Source organism: Babjeviella inositovora (assembly GCF_001661335.1).
Source record: "Babjeviella inositovora NRRL Y-12698 unplaced genomic scaffold BABINscaffold_6, whole genome shotgun sequence".
In the NCBI taxonomy this organism is placed as follows: Eukaryota; Fungi; Ascomycota; class Pichiomycetes; order Serinales; genus Babjeviella; species Babjeviella inositovora.
In genome coordinates this window covers 754,515-770,907 of record NW_017566843.1, presented here as the reverse complement: position 1 = coordinate 770,907, position 16,393 = coordinate 754,515, and the positions used below count along the sequence as shown (strand labels likewise).

At 47.5% G+C, this 16,393-nt stretch overlaps 6 protein-coding genes across 6 annotated transcripts; 3 read left to right on the top strand and 3 right to left on the bottom strand.

Moving 5' to 3' along the window:
* Positions 1 to 109: 109 nt before the first annotated feature.
* Positions 110 to 763, top strand: BABINDRAFT_36251 (protein tyrosine phosphatase-like domain-containing protein; the record flags this gene model as incomplete). The annotated part of the gene is made up of 1 exon (XM_019131760.1): positions 110 to 763. One exon carries the CDS (start codon positions 110 to 112, stop codon positions 761 to 763), a length of 654 nt encoding a protein of 217 aa, XP_018985348.1.
* A 540-nt stretch (positions 764 to 1,303) lies between these two features.
* Positions 1,304 to 3,673, bottom strand: BABINDRAFT_8199 (uncharacterized protein; the record flags this gene model as incomplete). Its single annotated transcript, XM_019132753.1, has 1 exon — positions 1,304 to 3,673. One exon carries the CDS (start codon positions 3,671 to 3,673, stop codon positions 1,304 to 1,306), a length of 2,370 nt encoding a protein of 789 aa, XP_018985347.1.
* A 750-nt stretch (positions 3,674 to 4,423) lies between these two features.
* Positions 4,424 to 5,110, bottom strand: BABINDRAFT_36303 (nucleoporin; the record flags this gene model as incomplete). The annotated part of the gene is made up of 1 exon (XM_019131764.1): positions 4,424 to 5,110. A coding segment is annotated over one exon (687 nt), but the record flags the coding sequence as incomplete, so codon positions are not given.
* Positions 5,111 to 6,184: 1,074 nt separating this feature from the next.
* Positions 6,185 to 7,551, bottom strand: CDC3 (septin; the record flags this gene model as incomplete). Its single annotated transcript, XM_019132752.1, has 2 exons — positions 6,185 to 7,497; positions 7,545 to 7,551. The coding sequence occupies 2 exons, from the start codon at positions 7,549 to 7,551 to the stop codon at positions 6,185 to 6,187; spliced, it is 1,320 nt and encodes a 439-aa protein (XP_018985345.1).
* A 1,267-nt stretch (positions 7,552 to 8,818) lies between these two features.
* Positions 8,819 to 9,856, top strand: BABINDRAFT_36049 (uncharacterized protein; the record flags this gene model as incomplete). Its single annotated transcript, XM_019131750.1, has 1 exon — positions 8,819 to 9,856. One exon carries the CDS (start codon positions 8,819 to 8,821, stop codon positions 9,854 to 9,856), a length of 1,038 nt encoding a protein of 345 aa, XP_018985344.1.
* Positions 9,857 to 10,840: 984 nt separating this feature from the next.
* Positions 10,841 to 16,372, top strand: SEC7 (Arf family guanine nucleotide exchange factor; the record flags this gene model as incomplete). Its single annotated transcript, XM_019130486.1, has 1 exon — positions 10,841 to 16,372. The coding sequence occupies one exon, from the start codon at positions 10,841 to 10,843 to the stop codon at positions 16,370 to 16,372; it is 5,532 nt and encodes a 1,843-aa protein (XP_018985343.1).
* Between the last annotated feature and the right edge of the window lie 21 nt (positions 16,373 to 16,393).

The window sequence follows — 16,393 nt, the reverse complement described above, 5'->3', positions numbered from 1 at the left end:
CCAATACACTAATCTGAGGATAAAAGATACAAGCCTGACGAATCTATTGATTAAATATCTACAGGCTATTGGAATCAAGCGTATTTTTCACCACAGAGATAACGAAATCATGAAACCAAAAACCCTGACCAAAACAAGCGTGTTCCCCTTCTGGCTCTGCAACTATAACCTCCTTTCGGGCTTTCTCTGGGGACTCCTTCTCATTCAAACCTCTTATCTCCAATTCAAGCCGCTGGGAGGGCAGCCGCGACTCTTCCAAGCGACGTACTCCAACTTACTTGTCATTGAAACCCTTGCATTGGTAGAGCTTTACAATGCGGCCGCGGGCATTGTGAAGTCATCAGTGTTCACCACTTTCATACAGCTCTATGCGCGCTTTTCCATCATCTGGGGGTTGCTCTATCCTTTCTCGGACTCTGATTTTAACAACAGCACTTCTTGTTACTACTACATGGTAGTGGCATGGTCGGTGACAGAAGTTATCAGATACAATTACTATGCGGCCAATATGATTTTTCAGGGGGAACCTGGTAAAGTCTTGACGTGGTTGCGCTACAACACCTTTTTGGTAATGTATCCATTGGGGCTCTTTTGTGAGGTTTCCATCTTGCTCGGTAATTTTCCTGATTTTGTTGCCGCACTTGGGGGCTCCAGGGCTGCTGAGCTCTTTTTCTACACGCTACTTTTGTTGTACATCCCGGGATTTTCTCTCTTGTATGGGCATATGTTGAAGCAACGGAAAAAGATTATGCGAAAGTTTTAAGTTGGTGTACTAGAGGGGCCCTATTATCATAATTTGACGGAATATTTCATATGAGATGGTGTTTTCCGTTGTTATTGAGCATGTAGTTGGGGTCGGCCTCCAGATTATATCCTGGGTTATTTTTTTAGATAATGGTATGCATTATTATTGGATATATCACACAGAGGTCGTTCTCAGATCGTATTTCTAAAGACCAAATCACGCTAAAAAGGGTTAACAGACTCACCTATCATTGGTAAAACAATTCACCTTGGGATGCATCTTGTGGTATATGTGGTAGGTAATAGTGGATACTGCTAGTCAAAGGGAAATACATTTCATATGTAACATATACGCAAGAGAAGGGTGGTCGGTGGCCTTATATACTGAGGCGAGTACGACGCCAGGGTGTCCGCTTATCGGAGGTAAGGAAATAATGGATTCCGACTTCCGTCCAGTTAAATGGAACCTTTACTACACATCTCTCCGTTATAATATCTCGCCATTGCTACCCATACCGTCGTCAAAGTCCAAAAGGGGTCCGTCCCTGGATATCCCCAGCTACATTCCCCAATCAAGCTTCACCCCCGGATATGCCAACCTAATTCCTTCTTTCCACCCATAGTAGTTTTCAAACGCGTTGCTATGTATAATTAGCCTTTTCAAACTGGCAGGGAAGTCTAAGTGTTGGATGGCCTGCTCTGACAAACCGTTGTGGAATAGTTCCAAACGATGTAACTTTGAGGGGAGTTTGGATAACCCTGCGAGATAGGTTAAGCCTTTCCGTTCGGAAGTGTAGGATTCCTCTGGAAGCTTTTCACGCGTGGAAGCACGGTTAAGCAAAGTATCATACTTTTGGTTCGCCAAGGTCAACATTTCGAGAGAGTCCGGTAGATGCAATTCGTTAACCGCACTAATTAGGTTTTTCCCAAGGTTCAATACGTTCAATCTGGGGGGGAACTGGATGGTATCAATTGATGTAAGGTTGTTAGCATTAAGGTCTAACGCAAGTAAGCTGTCTGGAAAATAGGCATTGACCAAACTAGATATTTGGTTTTTCCAGAGATGCAACGTTTCTAAGAGTGGCGGGAATTTGACATTGTCTAATGATGTTATCTTGTTATCACCAAGCTCCAAAGTAAGTAGACCGTCCGGAAAATGGACATTAGCCAAGCTGGATATTTGATTTTTCCGGAGACGTAACGTTTCCAAGCGTGGTGGAAACTCGACATTTTCCAACGACGTTATCATGTTATTGGTGGCTTCGAGGTGGTTCAATCTCATAGGTAACGAGACTTCCGACAAGGAGAATACGTGTGAGCAGCTTATCTCGAAGCGGGTGAGGCATTGTGGGAGGGGAGATACGTCACGGAGAGTGGTAATCGCAACATTGTTCAACCTGAGATCCCGGAGTTTCAAATTTGGATCGTAGGCGTTGGTGATTTGAAGCTTTTGGAGGGGATTTGCCGAGAGCTTAAGAGTGATGCAATTCACCGGAATGCGGAAATTCACCAATTCTCTCAACCGGTTATACTCAAGGTCGATACATGTAACGCTGTCAGGTAGTTTCTTTGAAAACAGCTGGAGGTTATTGACTCTCAAGTCTAAACAGGTCAACGTTGGCGGAATATCGAGCTCCTCAACTGAGACCAAATTGTTACGGCTCAAGTTTAAATAGATCAATGTTGATGGAATACCAAGCCCCTCGACAGAGACCAAATTATTGAGCTCAAGGCTGAGAAATCGAAGAAACGGAAGGTTTTTCAATCCCTCCACTGAACTCATATTTGTTCTCGTGAGATTCAAATCCGTCAAACTTGGAGGTAATACAACGTTACTTAGCGAGTACAGGGTAAATAACGAGCCATTCTGCGCAAGATTAAGGACCTGGAGACTCTCGGGAAACCTGATTCGGCATGATCTGGCAGTGTCTGCATCGGTTGGGCTTAAATAGCCAAGGGAATTACGGCTGAGGTTGAGGATTTCTAAAGACCCAGGTAGTGAGCTGACGAAGTCTAGTGATGTTAACCAGGAATCCCTGACCAGTAAGGAAACCAAGCTCGAAGGGAACTTGAGCATGCAGATTTCGGACGATGGAATTTCCGTATCGTGTAATATCAAGTCTTTAAAGCAATTTGAAAAGGTATCCACACGAAACTTCTTCAACGGACACATGGTGATGGATAATTTCTGCAATGCCAGAGGCAATTGCCGTTGCTCGAAACTATGAAAGTTCAGTTCCCACAGGCACAGATTCAGCCACTCTAGGGCTAAGGTTTCCAACAGCGAGGGAAACTCAAACAGCTTGTTGATCTCCGTCACGCCAGCAATATCTAACAATTCCAAAAATTTCAAATTGGGCAACCTTAACTCATTGAAACCTTCAATAGAGATGTCTACCAATCGCAAATCCTTCAAATGGGGTAACTTTAGCCCATTGAAACTCTCAATAGAGAAGTTCAAAACCCCCACGAGCTCCAATTTTTGTAAAGTTGAAGGGAGGCCAGCATACACTGATATCGGTCCCCAGGGTCTGTGAAAGATAAACTCTTGGAGGCTAGGTGGAAACTGAATCGGTGGAGCACCTTTATCGGGAATATATGTACCAGAATGAATAATTTCAAGTCTGCGCAAGTTAGAAGGTAAAGGTGGAACGTTAGGATCAATTAGCCTGGATTTGACGGATATCTCTCGGATGCACTCCCGGACCAGGGGCAACAATGGCAAACAGGCCCAGTCAAATATTTCTTCATCTCTGTGCATGTCATGCTCTAACATGATATCGGTCACAATTGAAGACGCTTTGATGAACGCTTTTTCGTGGAGAAACCCATAATCTTTGGTCTCCCGCGCAAAAACTGAAAGCTTCTTAATCCGAAAATGGTCTGACATATCACTATCTGCGAACGCTTCAAACTCAGAAGACTCCATATGGAGGACATTACTTTTTATACCGAAGCATAAATTGACTCCTGATGGTCTACCGATGGTCAATTTAATGTTTGAGTAGTAGCACCTCCGTGCCATGGAAGCAAGTGTAGTGTTCTCTGATTTCATCAGTATGCCAACTAGGGGAAGTGGTAGGTGAGAAAAGATCTTCTCGGTAATCTCTAACGGAAACGTATCCCACATAGGGGTAATTGCATTGTTATTCATGATAAGGGTGCAATGTAACGAAGGGGATGCGGAATTGGCGCATTGCTGCTAGAGTGCGGTGTAGATGCCCCAGCCTTATATAGATTTTTCAACAGTAGAGGAACCGTCTTCTGTGACTGTCACGCTGAACGCCACCATGAGGTGTCTGAGGTGTGAGAAGACCCTTGAAAGACGTAATTGGTATGACGCACGGAACGCAGGCAAGTGAGTCACAACGCTGCACATGCAGATAGAGCAAGAGATGTTCTGGTGTCATTTTTACACCAGGTACTTCAACCCGTGCATCTGTTCTACATGGCTAATAATCATAATAATTTATTAACCCGTGTTACTAGTTTATTAACACCCTTTGGTCAACAGATATTTGGATGTTATGCCGTCCCAAATTGCCATCAGACACCTGTTGCAGGCATCTTTTGTCAATCTGGCAGCACTACCAGGAGCTGGAGATAGTTGGTCATGAAGTCTGTCACTTCAAACTTAGCCATAGTGCGTTTTTTCTGAACATTGCACTCCCCTATCGATTTACTTAGTCTTCTCCTCGACCTTGGCGGCCAATGGATGCCCCACGTAGTTTCTGATGATCTGCTTGACACTGATCCAAGTGCTCTTAACAGCAGGGGGAAGTTCGTGCTTGGCCACCATTGTGTCTACCTGAAACTCCCAGCTCTTTATGACCTGGCGGGTGAAGATGGAGTTTTCGTATCTCAACTTGGCAAAGAAAGAGAAGACAAGCAACGTGGCAAGAGACTTGTGGCGAAAGGCAACACACCTGGCAATGAGCCACATTAACAAAACTAACTCTAAGAACGCCGCAGCTTCCAATGACTTGTCATTGTATTCGCGCACAAATCTGTAAATCCTGTCAGAGAGACTAGTGGAGGTCAGAAAAAGCGGTAACAAGGTGGATCTAGTGTAAGTCAAGACATGGAAGAAGGAAAACAACACGAACGGAGGCAACGCCAAGGTGGTCACCGGCGCGAGGAGGAGCCAGAAACTGGCCAATACAAAGTAATGAACGTTATCGTCGGACAATAAGGCACGTGGTACCCTAAAACGCTTCGCTTTGACAACATCGTTCACAAAAACGATCCCGAAGGAGAAGGAGGCACCGACAAACGCCACGTTGTAGAAGAAGCCCACGGCCTTACTCCCTCGCCAAAAGGTTACGAGGTACAACAAGCCAAAGATGAGCGTGAGAACATGGCCTATAGGTGTTAGTTGACGTTTAGCTTGATGTGTGGTTACATACCAGTAAACCAGGCAAATTGAGTAGTCTAGACGTTAGTAGTGGTTCAGGAAGGGCTTATCCACCTGATATAAAGCACATACTTGGATGGTGGCAATTATCTGCGCTTGGTTGAAAGTGGAGACCGGGGTCTTTCCGGTTTCTGGTGTTTCAGTAGACATGGGAGTCGGTGAGCAAGGATGGGGAGGTTCAGTCTGACATATGAACCGTTTAAATTTCAGTGGTCGCATTTTTCCGACGCGCGGCTCGAAATTCGTCACATCAAGATTGTAGACTTTTTGAAGTCGTAGACTTGAATTATTCAAAGGGTAAATATGGAGATAGCCCAAGACGTCGATTGTTTAAATTTAAAGGTTGAAGGTCAAGACGTAACAATAATCAAGTGGCATGATACTTGAACAGTTTCACATCGGTTTACGTTCAATCCCTGTTCGGTACATACTAAGTGGACAGAAGAGTCTACGTATATCCCCTCATGTTAACCACAAATACTGATCCCAGGCTAGCTTGTCACTTTTTCAGTAAGGGTTTTATATTTGGTAGATAAGCAGGGTAGTCTATCAGCTGATGTACAAGAGATCTATGGCTGCTTAGTCTGGATATGGCGGATTTTCGGAGCCATCCGTAAATATCTATACTGACGTTTACGTTGTTAAAATATAAATTATCCTATGCTAAAAGCGCTTAAATATCCAATATCGAAGCATTTTGGGGTACGTCCTACGGCACTAGCTTTCGGTAGAGCCTTCAGCTGAGCCCTGTCATATATGCCTTTTAGGCAATAAACCCTTCGGTAAAGACCATGACAAAGCCCTTTCTAATCTGATCAAAAAAAGATAAGTACTAACATTGCCTAAAAAGAAAACAAAGAAATAAAATAGATAAAAAATAAAGCATAACGCGGAGATTTGGGTATCTAGACATGGATGGTTGGGCTCTCTGGATTGACATCCAGGTCAGCTTCACTGGAACAGAAATAGACTTCGGTATAAATGTCAGAAGATACAGGCCAAGATACCTTTCGGTGGTGCCTAAACTTAGCGCAAGAACCCCTTACGCGTCTTCTGCGCTGGCTGCAGTGACCCATCCCCCGTCGTTGTCTTCGACTTCTCAAGCTGACTTTTCTTTTCCTCCAATACCTTCACCTGCTTCAACAACTTGTCCTTCATCTCCTTGTGTCTGGCAAACAACTCACTCTCGGACATCTGCAACTTCTTCTCCTTCTCCGACACCTTCTGCTGGAAGACCGTCTTCATCTCCGCCTCCATCTTGGCCAACTTGGCTTCGTGTAACACCTTCTCCTCCTCCTGCTTTAAGTTCGGGTCAAACTCGCGGAACACCGAGTTGTCCTGATCGATGCCCATCTTCTTCAACTTCTCTGTTCTGTAGTTCTCGTACAACACGTTGCCGGTCCTCTCTCTTAACTCTTCCAAAAAGTTCCTCACTAACAAGTCGCGTAATCTGACAAAATCGCAGTGTTCCTCGTTGTCCACCTCGATCACACCCCACGGGTAGCTTCTACCGCGGACCTGTCTGTCGTCAGCGGTCGTCACTGCCGTGGTGGAGCCCACAACTGCGAATGGAATTTTCGCTATCAAGTCCTGGGTGCTCAAGATCGTGTCGTCGTCATCATTTTCGAATTGCGCCGGCTTGAAGATGTTGATGTTATGGGTGATGATGTCGTCGTTGATTCGCTGCTTAAACTCGACAATCTCCTCCTCCGTCATGGTGTCGGACTTGGCGATAACTGGTACCAAGTTCACCTTCCCGTGCACCTGCTTCATAAACGTAATGTCCAACGGCTTCAACGAGTGACCAGTGGGCTCAATGAAATAGATCAACGCGTGTACACGCGTGTCCGCGATGGTATTTCTGGTAACCTTGCTCTCCGCCTCCAAGTACGTGTCAAAGCGGTTGTTGATATCGGACACAATCGAGGTCCAAGAGTCGGTGTTGTTGATCGCATCACCAAAACCTGGGGTGTCGATGATGGTCAAGTGCAATCTGACGCCGTTCTCCTCAATGTCCGCGCTCAAGGACTCAATTTCCACCGCACTAGGCTTTTCAGTTGCAGGAATGGCAGCAGAGGACGCGGAGTACAAGTTGCGGTTGAACAAGGTGTTCATCAAGGTGGATTTGCCCAATCCGCTCTCGCCCACCACCATGACATTCAAGTTGAAGCCGCGTCTGATGGACTTGCGGTGCCATTGCTTAGGCAAGTTGGCAAACCCGACGTAACCGTTGAGTTTGCGGCGAATCACCTTCACCTCGCGGGCTGGTGCCGGCTTTTCGGAAAGCGGTGCGGAAGTGATCCCAAGGGACTCCTTCGAAGCGTGCGCTGAGTGTTCGGCTAAACGTTAGTGTCGCAAAATTGACATCAAGGATATTGTTACTTACTAGCCATTGTGTAATGAGTGTCTGCAGATCAGTATAGGTCTGTGTGTAGTGGAGACAAACTTTTAGGTGTTGTTTCTCAAGACACGTAAATCTTTGGATCAAGACACAAACACACGGTTATCGGGAGGTGCACGACCTGTGCCTCATAGGTGGAACGGGGAAGTCCACGGCGGCTTCTGAAAACCTTTATGACCAGTTATTTGAGTTTACTTTAACATAAATTGGCATATGTTGTCTGGTCTATCTTGTATGTTTGAGAGGAACCTAATCATATCCTCTATTGTAAAACAATTGCACCGTGGAGGGTTGCCGGAAAGACACCTAGGAGAAGTGAGGATGCACAATGTTACACCTGGTGCTTGCTAGTGAGGTTATAGAGTCGAATTGACAACTTTTTCTCATTTATCACCTGGATATAATATCTAGCTGCTTTAATGATTCAATTTCAATTGCAACCGTTACTATTGTATGGAAACTGAGAGATATCCCCCGTACGTCTGAGGGTAGCAATATGCAGCATTATGATGCGGCTTTTAGCGTGGGAACGCGGGGCTGGAAATTTACTCGATTGGAATGTAGGATGTAGGAATTATGGTTGTAATTGAGTATGGACAATAAGAATCATTTTTCATAACTAGGTCAGATGATTAAAAGGTCTATGCTAAATAAACACTGGCGGGATGTGTAGATATACTACGGTTAATCAAATAGGGTATGGTCAAGCAAGGAGGCTTGTTATAACCTGTTTACCTTCCGAACAGGAAATTTCCTTCACGTGAAACGTATTGCCATTCTAGCTACAGTACGCTTGAAACTCCAACTGTCCGTTTAATACGTTGAACCAGTTGGTACGTCTTTTACTCACAATTAGAGGTGGTCTCCGTTCAGAATCTTCCGTTTAGCTACCTACAACCATCGGTGGGAGAGGAAAAGAACTACTGGCCGAAAAGGGCATGTTTCAGGGCAAAGCAACTGTAGTACTTACAGGCCTAGGAAGACCGTGTAGACTATGAAATCATACTGCCTTTAATCAGAACCTTTGCTATTGAGAGGTAAAACTCCTCTTATATTTCTATAGCAATATTGCATACCTAGAATAAACTACAATTATGCTGGTCTAAATAGCTGTGTGCCGGAAAACAATGATCGCGAAAACCTCCAGCGTTTTGAACAGGCCTGCACGCTTGATTTTTCAGCGACGCGTACAGGAGTTTTTATACGCGTCGGATTTGCATAAACTGTTGCCCCTATGGTTTCCTCTCATTACACACAACATGTCTTTCTCGCCTGAAATTTCTACTTTGATAGCCGATGGTGCTAAGTTATATGCTGCGCAAGAATTTGAGCAATCTGCCGACAAGTACGCAGAAGCGTGCCAGGTGTACAACGAGCAGGCAGAGGCTGATAACGCGGATTTGTTGTTTTTGTACGGAAAAACGCTTTTCCAGGCCGCTGTATCCAAATCTGAGGTATTTGGCGGTTCAGCTGAGCAGAATGATGATGAAAACGAAAACGAGGACGCCAAGACTGCCAAGGAAAGCGGCATGTTCCAGTTCAGCGAAGACGTTCCGTTAGCCGAAGAAGAAGACGATGCTTTTGAAAAGGCAGCTGAAGAGGAAAACAGCGAGGAGGAAGAAGAGCCAGAAGGTGAGGATCAAACTGACTTTGAGGTCGCATGGGAGATTCTCGACTTGGCACGCACGTTGTTTGAGAAGCAGTTACACGACGCACAAAAAGAAGCCCCGGCGGCCGAAACTGTCATCCCGTTGCTTAAATCAGATACTGAGGAGCCAGTTTCTCCTGTAGTGACGTTGAAGAAGAAGTTGTCCGAGACGTACGACTTGTTAGGAGAGGTTTCTTTGGAAGCAGAAAACTTCAAGCAGGCAGCCTTGGACTTTGAACAGACTTTAGTCTTGAGACTCGAACTCTATCCAGCACTTTCCTCTTTGGTGTCTGAATCCCACTACAAGTTGTCCCTCGCGTTGGAGTTCTGTGTGGACGACGCCACTGCCAGGGCCAGGGCCGTGGAACAGATGGAGCTTGCGTTGGTGTCTGTGAAGGCCAGAATCGAGCTCTCAGGCGAGCTGGACGATGAATTGGTCCAGGATTTGGAAGACCGAGTCGCCGAGCTCAAGAAAGACCCGGTTGCCGAAATGGAGGCTGAGAAGTTACGTATCATGCAAGGCATCTTGGGCGAGGCGACTGGTGAGGAGAAGCCTGTCAGCTCCGCCCCAGTAAACGATTTGACCGGGATGGTGAAAAAAAGAAAGGCCCCTGTCAACACCTTGGAAGTCAAGAAGGTTAAGAAATAAAGGACACTGTATTTTACTGGACGTCGATTGAGGCAAGGCAAAACCAGTGGAAAGAGCGGTTGAGCTGTTTCTGATTTAAATGGTTGAAGGCAATCGAGTTGGGACTGGTGATGATATCGATAGATGTGCATATTTGGGGGCTATAAGATGTGCAGTTTCTACCAATAAACGTTTTTATTGCTATCTTTTGGATGTGTTTCACACCAATTTTGGTGCTTTGAATGCACAATATTTCTGGTATTCCCTAGACTGCCTATGTATATGTATTCTGGTATAATGCAGATAATGGTCTTACTCTCGTCTCCTTATATCTAACATTATCTGCTAAACTGCGTTAATTTTATTATTCGCTATTTATAATCGGCAGTCATCTCACACAGATATGCTGAATTTGCGCCCAGAAACTAGTCGGCAATTACGCATATCCCTGGTTTGATTTATCCCTTGGTGCCAAACAGTATGTCATAAAGGGGATAGAATTTGTAATATAAGCGCTATTATAGCCAATTACTCTCTAAACCTTCTTCAGCTGAACCATCACCCTCCAACTATCAGCCCTGATACCTGACGTTCAGCTGTCGCGTGCTGCTGCGCATCTCTAAAAATTCCATTTAGTCAATCCACCAGCCGCACAATACCGACATCTCCATTCGCTACATCTCCATACCTCTCACTACCCATACAAGGTATTTTCTATGATGAAAGTACTTTTTTTATTTTACTTTTTTTTTTTTTTTTTAATTCCAGAGTTATCAGATGATTAATAAACTGCGAAGTAAACCCTGAAGTTTATTTCTCAATCTGTCTCGGTTCAGAAGTTTACCCGTCACTATGCTCAGGCGTGCACCTACCACCCAACTAGGCTGGGCGCTATGTGCTCCTTCTACGAATTGAAGAGTAGATAAACGCCGGCCTCACGTCTTGCCATTCTCTCCCCACACTGTTATGATTGAAGCACCAGACCATCACACTTCTGATCTTACAATGGAAACAACTGATAGCCCCGATTCTGCGATGGAAGACATCTCTCTAGGGTCTCCGTCCCGATCAGACTCTGGCGTTGATCCCGTACACATTGACCACCCGCGGAAATTGACCTCGGGAGAAATTGCCGTAGAAGGAAGCACTGATACGAAAAATAATACCAAGGAAGAAAGCATTGCTAATGGCGTTATTGCTCATACTTTGAAAGATAAGGATGCTAATGGCAATGATGCCACTGCTGCTGCGGATGATCCCACCAACAAGGCTCAAATCAATGGAACTTCTCTGCCGGTCCCTGTTTCAGACTCGAATAGCGTGCCGGAGCCAAAGGCCAATGTCCTTCCAGCGCTAACCCCGACAACCTCCGTGGTCGAATCCGCTATCGAATCTAAGCTGAGCCCGTCGGATTCCCATTTGCAGGAAAGCCCATCTTCGCAGGAGACCGATGTTCCGTCAATCTCGGTCACCGCCCCCGCCCTTACCTCTGTCCCCGTCCCCAGCTTCACTCCCAACTCGACCTCCGTGTATATTCTCACCACCTTTGGCAATATCGCCAAACTTGTCAACAAAAAGAACGTAACGCTCCACAGCTCGCTCAAAAAGGCGCTGGAGAAGCTCAAGACTGGTCAGTTGCCCGAGGGGGCGGCCATGTTCGAAACGTTGCGCTTGACTCTCAAGGTCGGCAACGTAGACGCCAAGATCCTCGCATTGGACTGCTTAAGCAAGTTGTTTTCCTTCTCTTTGTTTGGCGACACCGTGGATGTGCCTCCTGCCGGCGCCATCACGCTGACGTCACCCGAGGACCCTAACTCCATTGTGACCCCGCCGCCGCGTGTTAGGCTAGTGGATGCAGCCATCCAGTCCATCACCGACAGCTTCCAGGTGGAGACATTCGACGCGAAAATGGAGCTTCAGGTGATCAGGGCGTTGATGAGCGCCGTGCTCAACGAAAAGATTCCGGCCCACGGTTCCTCGCTTTTGACTGCTGTCAGACAGTTGTATAACATCTTTCTCCTCTCCTTGTCCACGTCCAACCAGGGGATCGCCCAGGCCAGTTTGACTCAGGTAATTGCTAGCGTTTATGACCGGGTCAGGACCTCCAGAGCCGACCGCTCCGCTATTGTTTCAGCAGAAAACCTCCCAGCGACCGATATCAGCGAGAAGGAAGAGTCTGCAAAGCTCACGCTTGACACCTTGGCCACGGTTCCGGACGACGAACGAGTGGCTGATGGTGAAGGGTCCGAGGACGAACTTTTCGTCAAGGACGCTTTCTTGCTCTTCCGCACGTTGTGTAAGCTTTCCGTTAAGGATATTGTCGACGGTGAGGACATGCGCTCGCAGGCCGTCAGATCCAAGCTATTGGCACTTCATGTGGTGCATTCCATCTTAAAGGAGCACATCGACTTGTTCCTTGCAGACATTGAACTCGTTTCGGCTTCCGGGAGAGATAGCACGCGCTTCATCGACTCCATCAAACAGTACTTGTGTCTCGTGTTGTCGAAAAACGCCGCCCTGGCTGTCTCACCGGTGTACGAGATCTGCCTCGAGATCTTCTGGTTACTTGTCTCAAACCTCCGGTCCGAGTTCAAGAACGCCATTCCCGTATTTTTGGACGAAATCTACTTCCCCGTCGCGGAGACAAAGACGTCTTCGCCCCATCAGAAACGCTACCTCTTGTCCGTCATGCAGCGGATCTGCTACGATCCGCGGGTATTGATCGAGTTCTACTTGAACTACGACTGCGACACCAGCATGCCAAACATTTGCGAGCGGTTGATTGATTATCTCACAAGACTCTCTTTAACCCGCGTGGAGGCCACTCTGTCCCAGAAGCAGGCATACTGGGACACGGCGGACCGCTCGATCGCGTTCTACAACCTTTCACAGGTGCCGTCGCAGGCCATTGCCTCTGTGGGCTCCAAACACGCCCATATCGATGCACCGTTGCCGTTTCCAACTGATTTCAGTCTCAAAATGGTCTCCATCAAGTGCATCGTCGGAGTGTTGCAGTCGCTCCATTCCTGGGCCCAAAAAGGTATCTCAGTGGACGCGCTTAAGGATAGAAAGCGAGCTAGCACCGTGGGCTCACACTCCGTCACCCCCTCCCTCCTGGAGTCCACCTCCTTCATCGGCGATCCGCTCATGGCGGCTATGGAGAAGGACGATCCCTCTCAGTTTGCCAGCTTGAAGCAACGCAAGACGATGCTTCTTGAAGGTATCAAGCTCTTCAACTACAAGCCCAAACGCGGTTTGGACAAGTTGATTAGCGACGGCTTTACCACCGACGCGCCCGAGGAGATTGCCAAGTTTATCTTGGCGACAGATGGCTTGGACAAGGCCCAGCTCGGGGAGTTCCTCGGGGAGGGCGACGAGGAGCACATTGCAATTATGCACGCATTTGTCAACCAGATGGACTTCAACCAACTGCGCTTTGTTGACGCGATGCGCGTCTTTCTCCAGAGCTTCCGCCTTCCGGGCGAATCCCAGAAGATTGACCGGTTCATGTTGAAGTTTGCCGAGCGATACGTGCTTGGCAATCCAACCATCTTTGCTAATGCCGATACCGCTTATATTTTGGCCTACTCCGTGGTGATGCTCAACACCGACCAGCACTCGGCGCAGGTGAAGAATCGCATGACCCCAGAGGAATTCATCAAGAATAATAGGGGTATTGACGACGGTAAGGACTTACCACGGGAGTTTTTAGAGGAGGTGTACACGGAGATCCAGAACAACGAGATCAAGTTGCACTCCGAGCAACACGCGGCGATGATTGCAGGTTCCACCGCACCGACGGCCCAAGGCTTTTTTGCCAGGGACACGTCCCGTGAGGCGTATATGCAGATCTCCAAGGAGCTTTCGTCGAAAACCACCGAGTTGTTTAGAACATTGGGCCGCCAACGCACCAAAGAGCCCAGCCGTTCGGTGTTCTATGCTGCCTCCCACGTGTCGCACGTCAAGTCCATTTTCGACACCTTGTGGATGTCTCTCCTCGCCGGCTTAACCCCTCCGTTCAAAGAATACGACGACGAGGACACCACCAGACGGTGTCTCGAGGGAATCAAGTTGGCCATCAAGATTGCCGGTATGTTTGAGCTCGACTACGCGCGTACGTCTTTCATCGGGGCGTTGGTGCAGTTCGCCAACCTCAGCAACATCGAGGAGATGCAGCCAAAGAACGTGGAGGCGATTTATGTGTTGTTGGACATTGCTGCCACCGAGGGTGACCAACTCAAAACCTCCTGGGAGTTAGTTTTGCGCTCCATTTCCCAGCTCGAGCGCTTGCAGTTAATTGCGCGAGGTGTGGATTCAGACTCCATTCCGGATGTGAGCATGGCAAAGTTGGCCAACCGCGAGTCCATCGACAGTACCCGCACGCAAAGCTCGTTTTTCGGCTCCTCCTTCTTTGGCTCCTCCTCCACACAGTCCCAGCAGGCGTCACAGAAGCACTTCAACCAGAATATGAGCGCGCAGGTGATGAACTTGCTCGCCGCTACCCAGTTGGGGGTGGATGTGGACCGCATCTTCGAGCAGTCGTCGTATCTTTCCGGCTCTGGGATCATCGAGTTTGTTAAGGCCTTGACTGCCGTTTCGTCGGAGGAGGTTGAATCGTCCGGCAACAGCTCCCACCCACGCATGTTCTCGCTCCAGAAGATGGTGGATGTGTGCTATTATAACATGGACCGTATCCGTCTCGAGTGGACCGGCCTCTGGGCGATTATGGGCGATAAGTTCAACAAGTTTGGGTGCCATTCCAACCCAGTAATTGTGTTCTTTGCGCTTGACTCGCTCAGACAGTTGTCGATGCGCTTCATGGAGATTGAAGAGCTCGCACACTTTAAGTTTCAGAAGGAGTTTTTGAAGCCGTTTGAGCACATCATGATCAATAACCCAAGCGTGGAGATCCAGGAAATGGTCTTGGAGTGCCTCGGGAACATGATCTTGGCAAAGTCTGACAAGATCCGTTCTGGGTGGAAGGCCATGCTTGTAGTGCTCACCACCGGTGCGAACAGCTCCCATGCCAAGATTGTTTTCAAGACGGATAAGATATTGACTCGGATCTACGACCAAAGCTTTGACTGTATCTATGATCAAGGCGCGTTCTCGGACATGATTGGCGTGTACGTGACATTGGCCATGAACCGCGGTTTTCCGAAAGTTGGCCTTCATGCCTTGAACGTATTGAAGAAGATGATCATACAGGTGGCTGACAAGAAGTTCGAAGACGAGCCTACGGACGAAGAGGAAGTGTCGATGTTGATCACCGAAACCGACAGTGAAAACAAGCTGTGGTTCCCGATATTATCGGGTCTTCATGAGGTGATCATGAAGGGAGTGGACTTGGAAATCCGCTCAAGGGCGTTGAACTACATGTTTGATGCGCTTGTGGACTACGGCAAGCACTTTGAACCTTCGTTCTGGGACTCAGTGTGTCGCCAGTTGCTCTTCCCGTTGTTTGGAGTCTTGAGCAAGCACTGGGATATCAATCAGTTTGGCAGCGACGACGAGCTCTCTGTCTGGCTCTCTACCACCTTGATCCAGGCCTTACGTAACATGGTGGCGTTATTTACCCACTATTTTGAGGCGTTGTCTCGTATGTTGGACGGTTTCTTGGAACTTCTCATCTCTTGTGTGTGCCAGGAGAACGACACCATTGCGCGTATCGGGCGCTCCTGCTTGCAGCTGTTGGTGGTTGAAAACATGAGCAGGTTTTCACCAGCCCACTGGAATCAAATCACCGAAGGGTACGTCAGACTTTTTGACTTGACCACCGCTAAGGAGTTGTTTAAGGCGGATCCGTTGAACAGTACCTACATCACCACGGGTGCTGACGGCGTGGACATCGTCCACGACATTGCCAACCTCAATTTGGACGATGACTCAGTGCTGCTTGAGGTCAGGACCCAAATCCAGCTCCAAAAGGCGAAAGACAAGTCGGCGATTGTCGTTAAATGCGTGTTACAGTTGTTGATGATCGAGAGTTTGTCAGAATTGCTTCTGAACGATGAGTTTTACGGAGTTATTCCGTTTCTGTGCATGGTTCAGCTCACCGGCTTACTCGAAACCTCGTTCCGCTTCGCTCGTGACTTTAACGACGATTACAACTTGCGAGTTCGGTTGTTTAACTCTGGGGTCATTGACCGCTTGCCTAACTTGTTGAAGCAGGAGTCATCCTCTGCTGCTGTGTTTATCGGTATCCAGTTCAGACTCTACTGTGACACAGCCAAGGTAGAACCAGTTCACCGCAAGCAACTTATAGATGCCTTGGTGCCAATGTGCAATGATCTTATCGACAGATTTGTCACTTTCGACGAGCAGTCACAGCTGAAGAACATTGTCACCTGGAGACCGGTGGTGGTGGAAATCTTGCAGGGTTACTACGAACTCGAGGAGGAAGATTTTGTCGAGTTCTGTCCCGTGATCCACGATTTGGCGTTGCGCATATTTGACCGCAATATCCAGGCTGACTTGAGACTTGCAATGAAGGGTTTCTTTTCCCGTGTGGGTGACTTGTATCTTGATAGAAAATAAGGTATGGTGGCCTTTTATTTT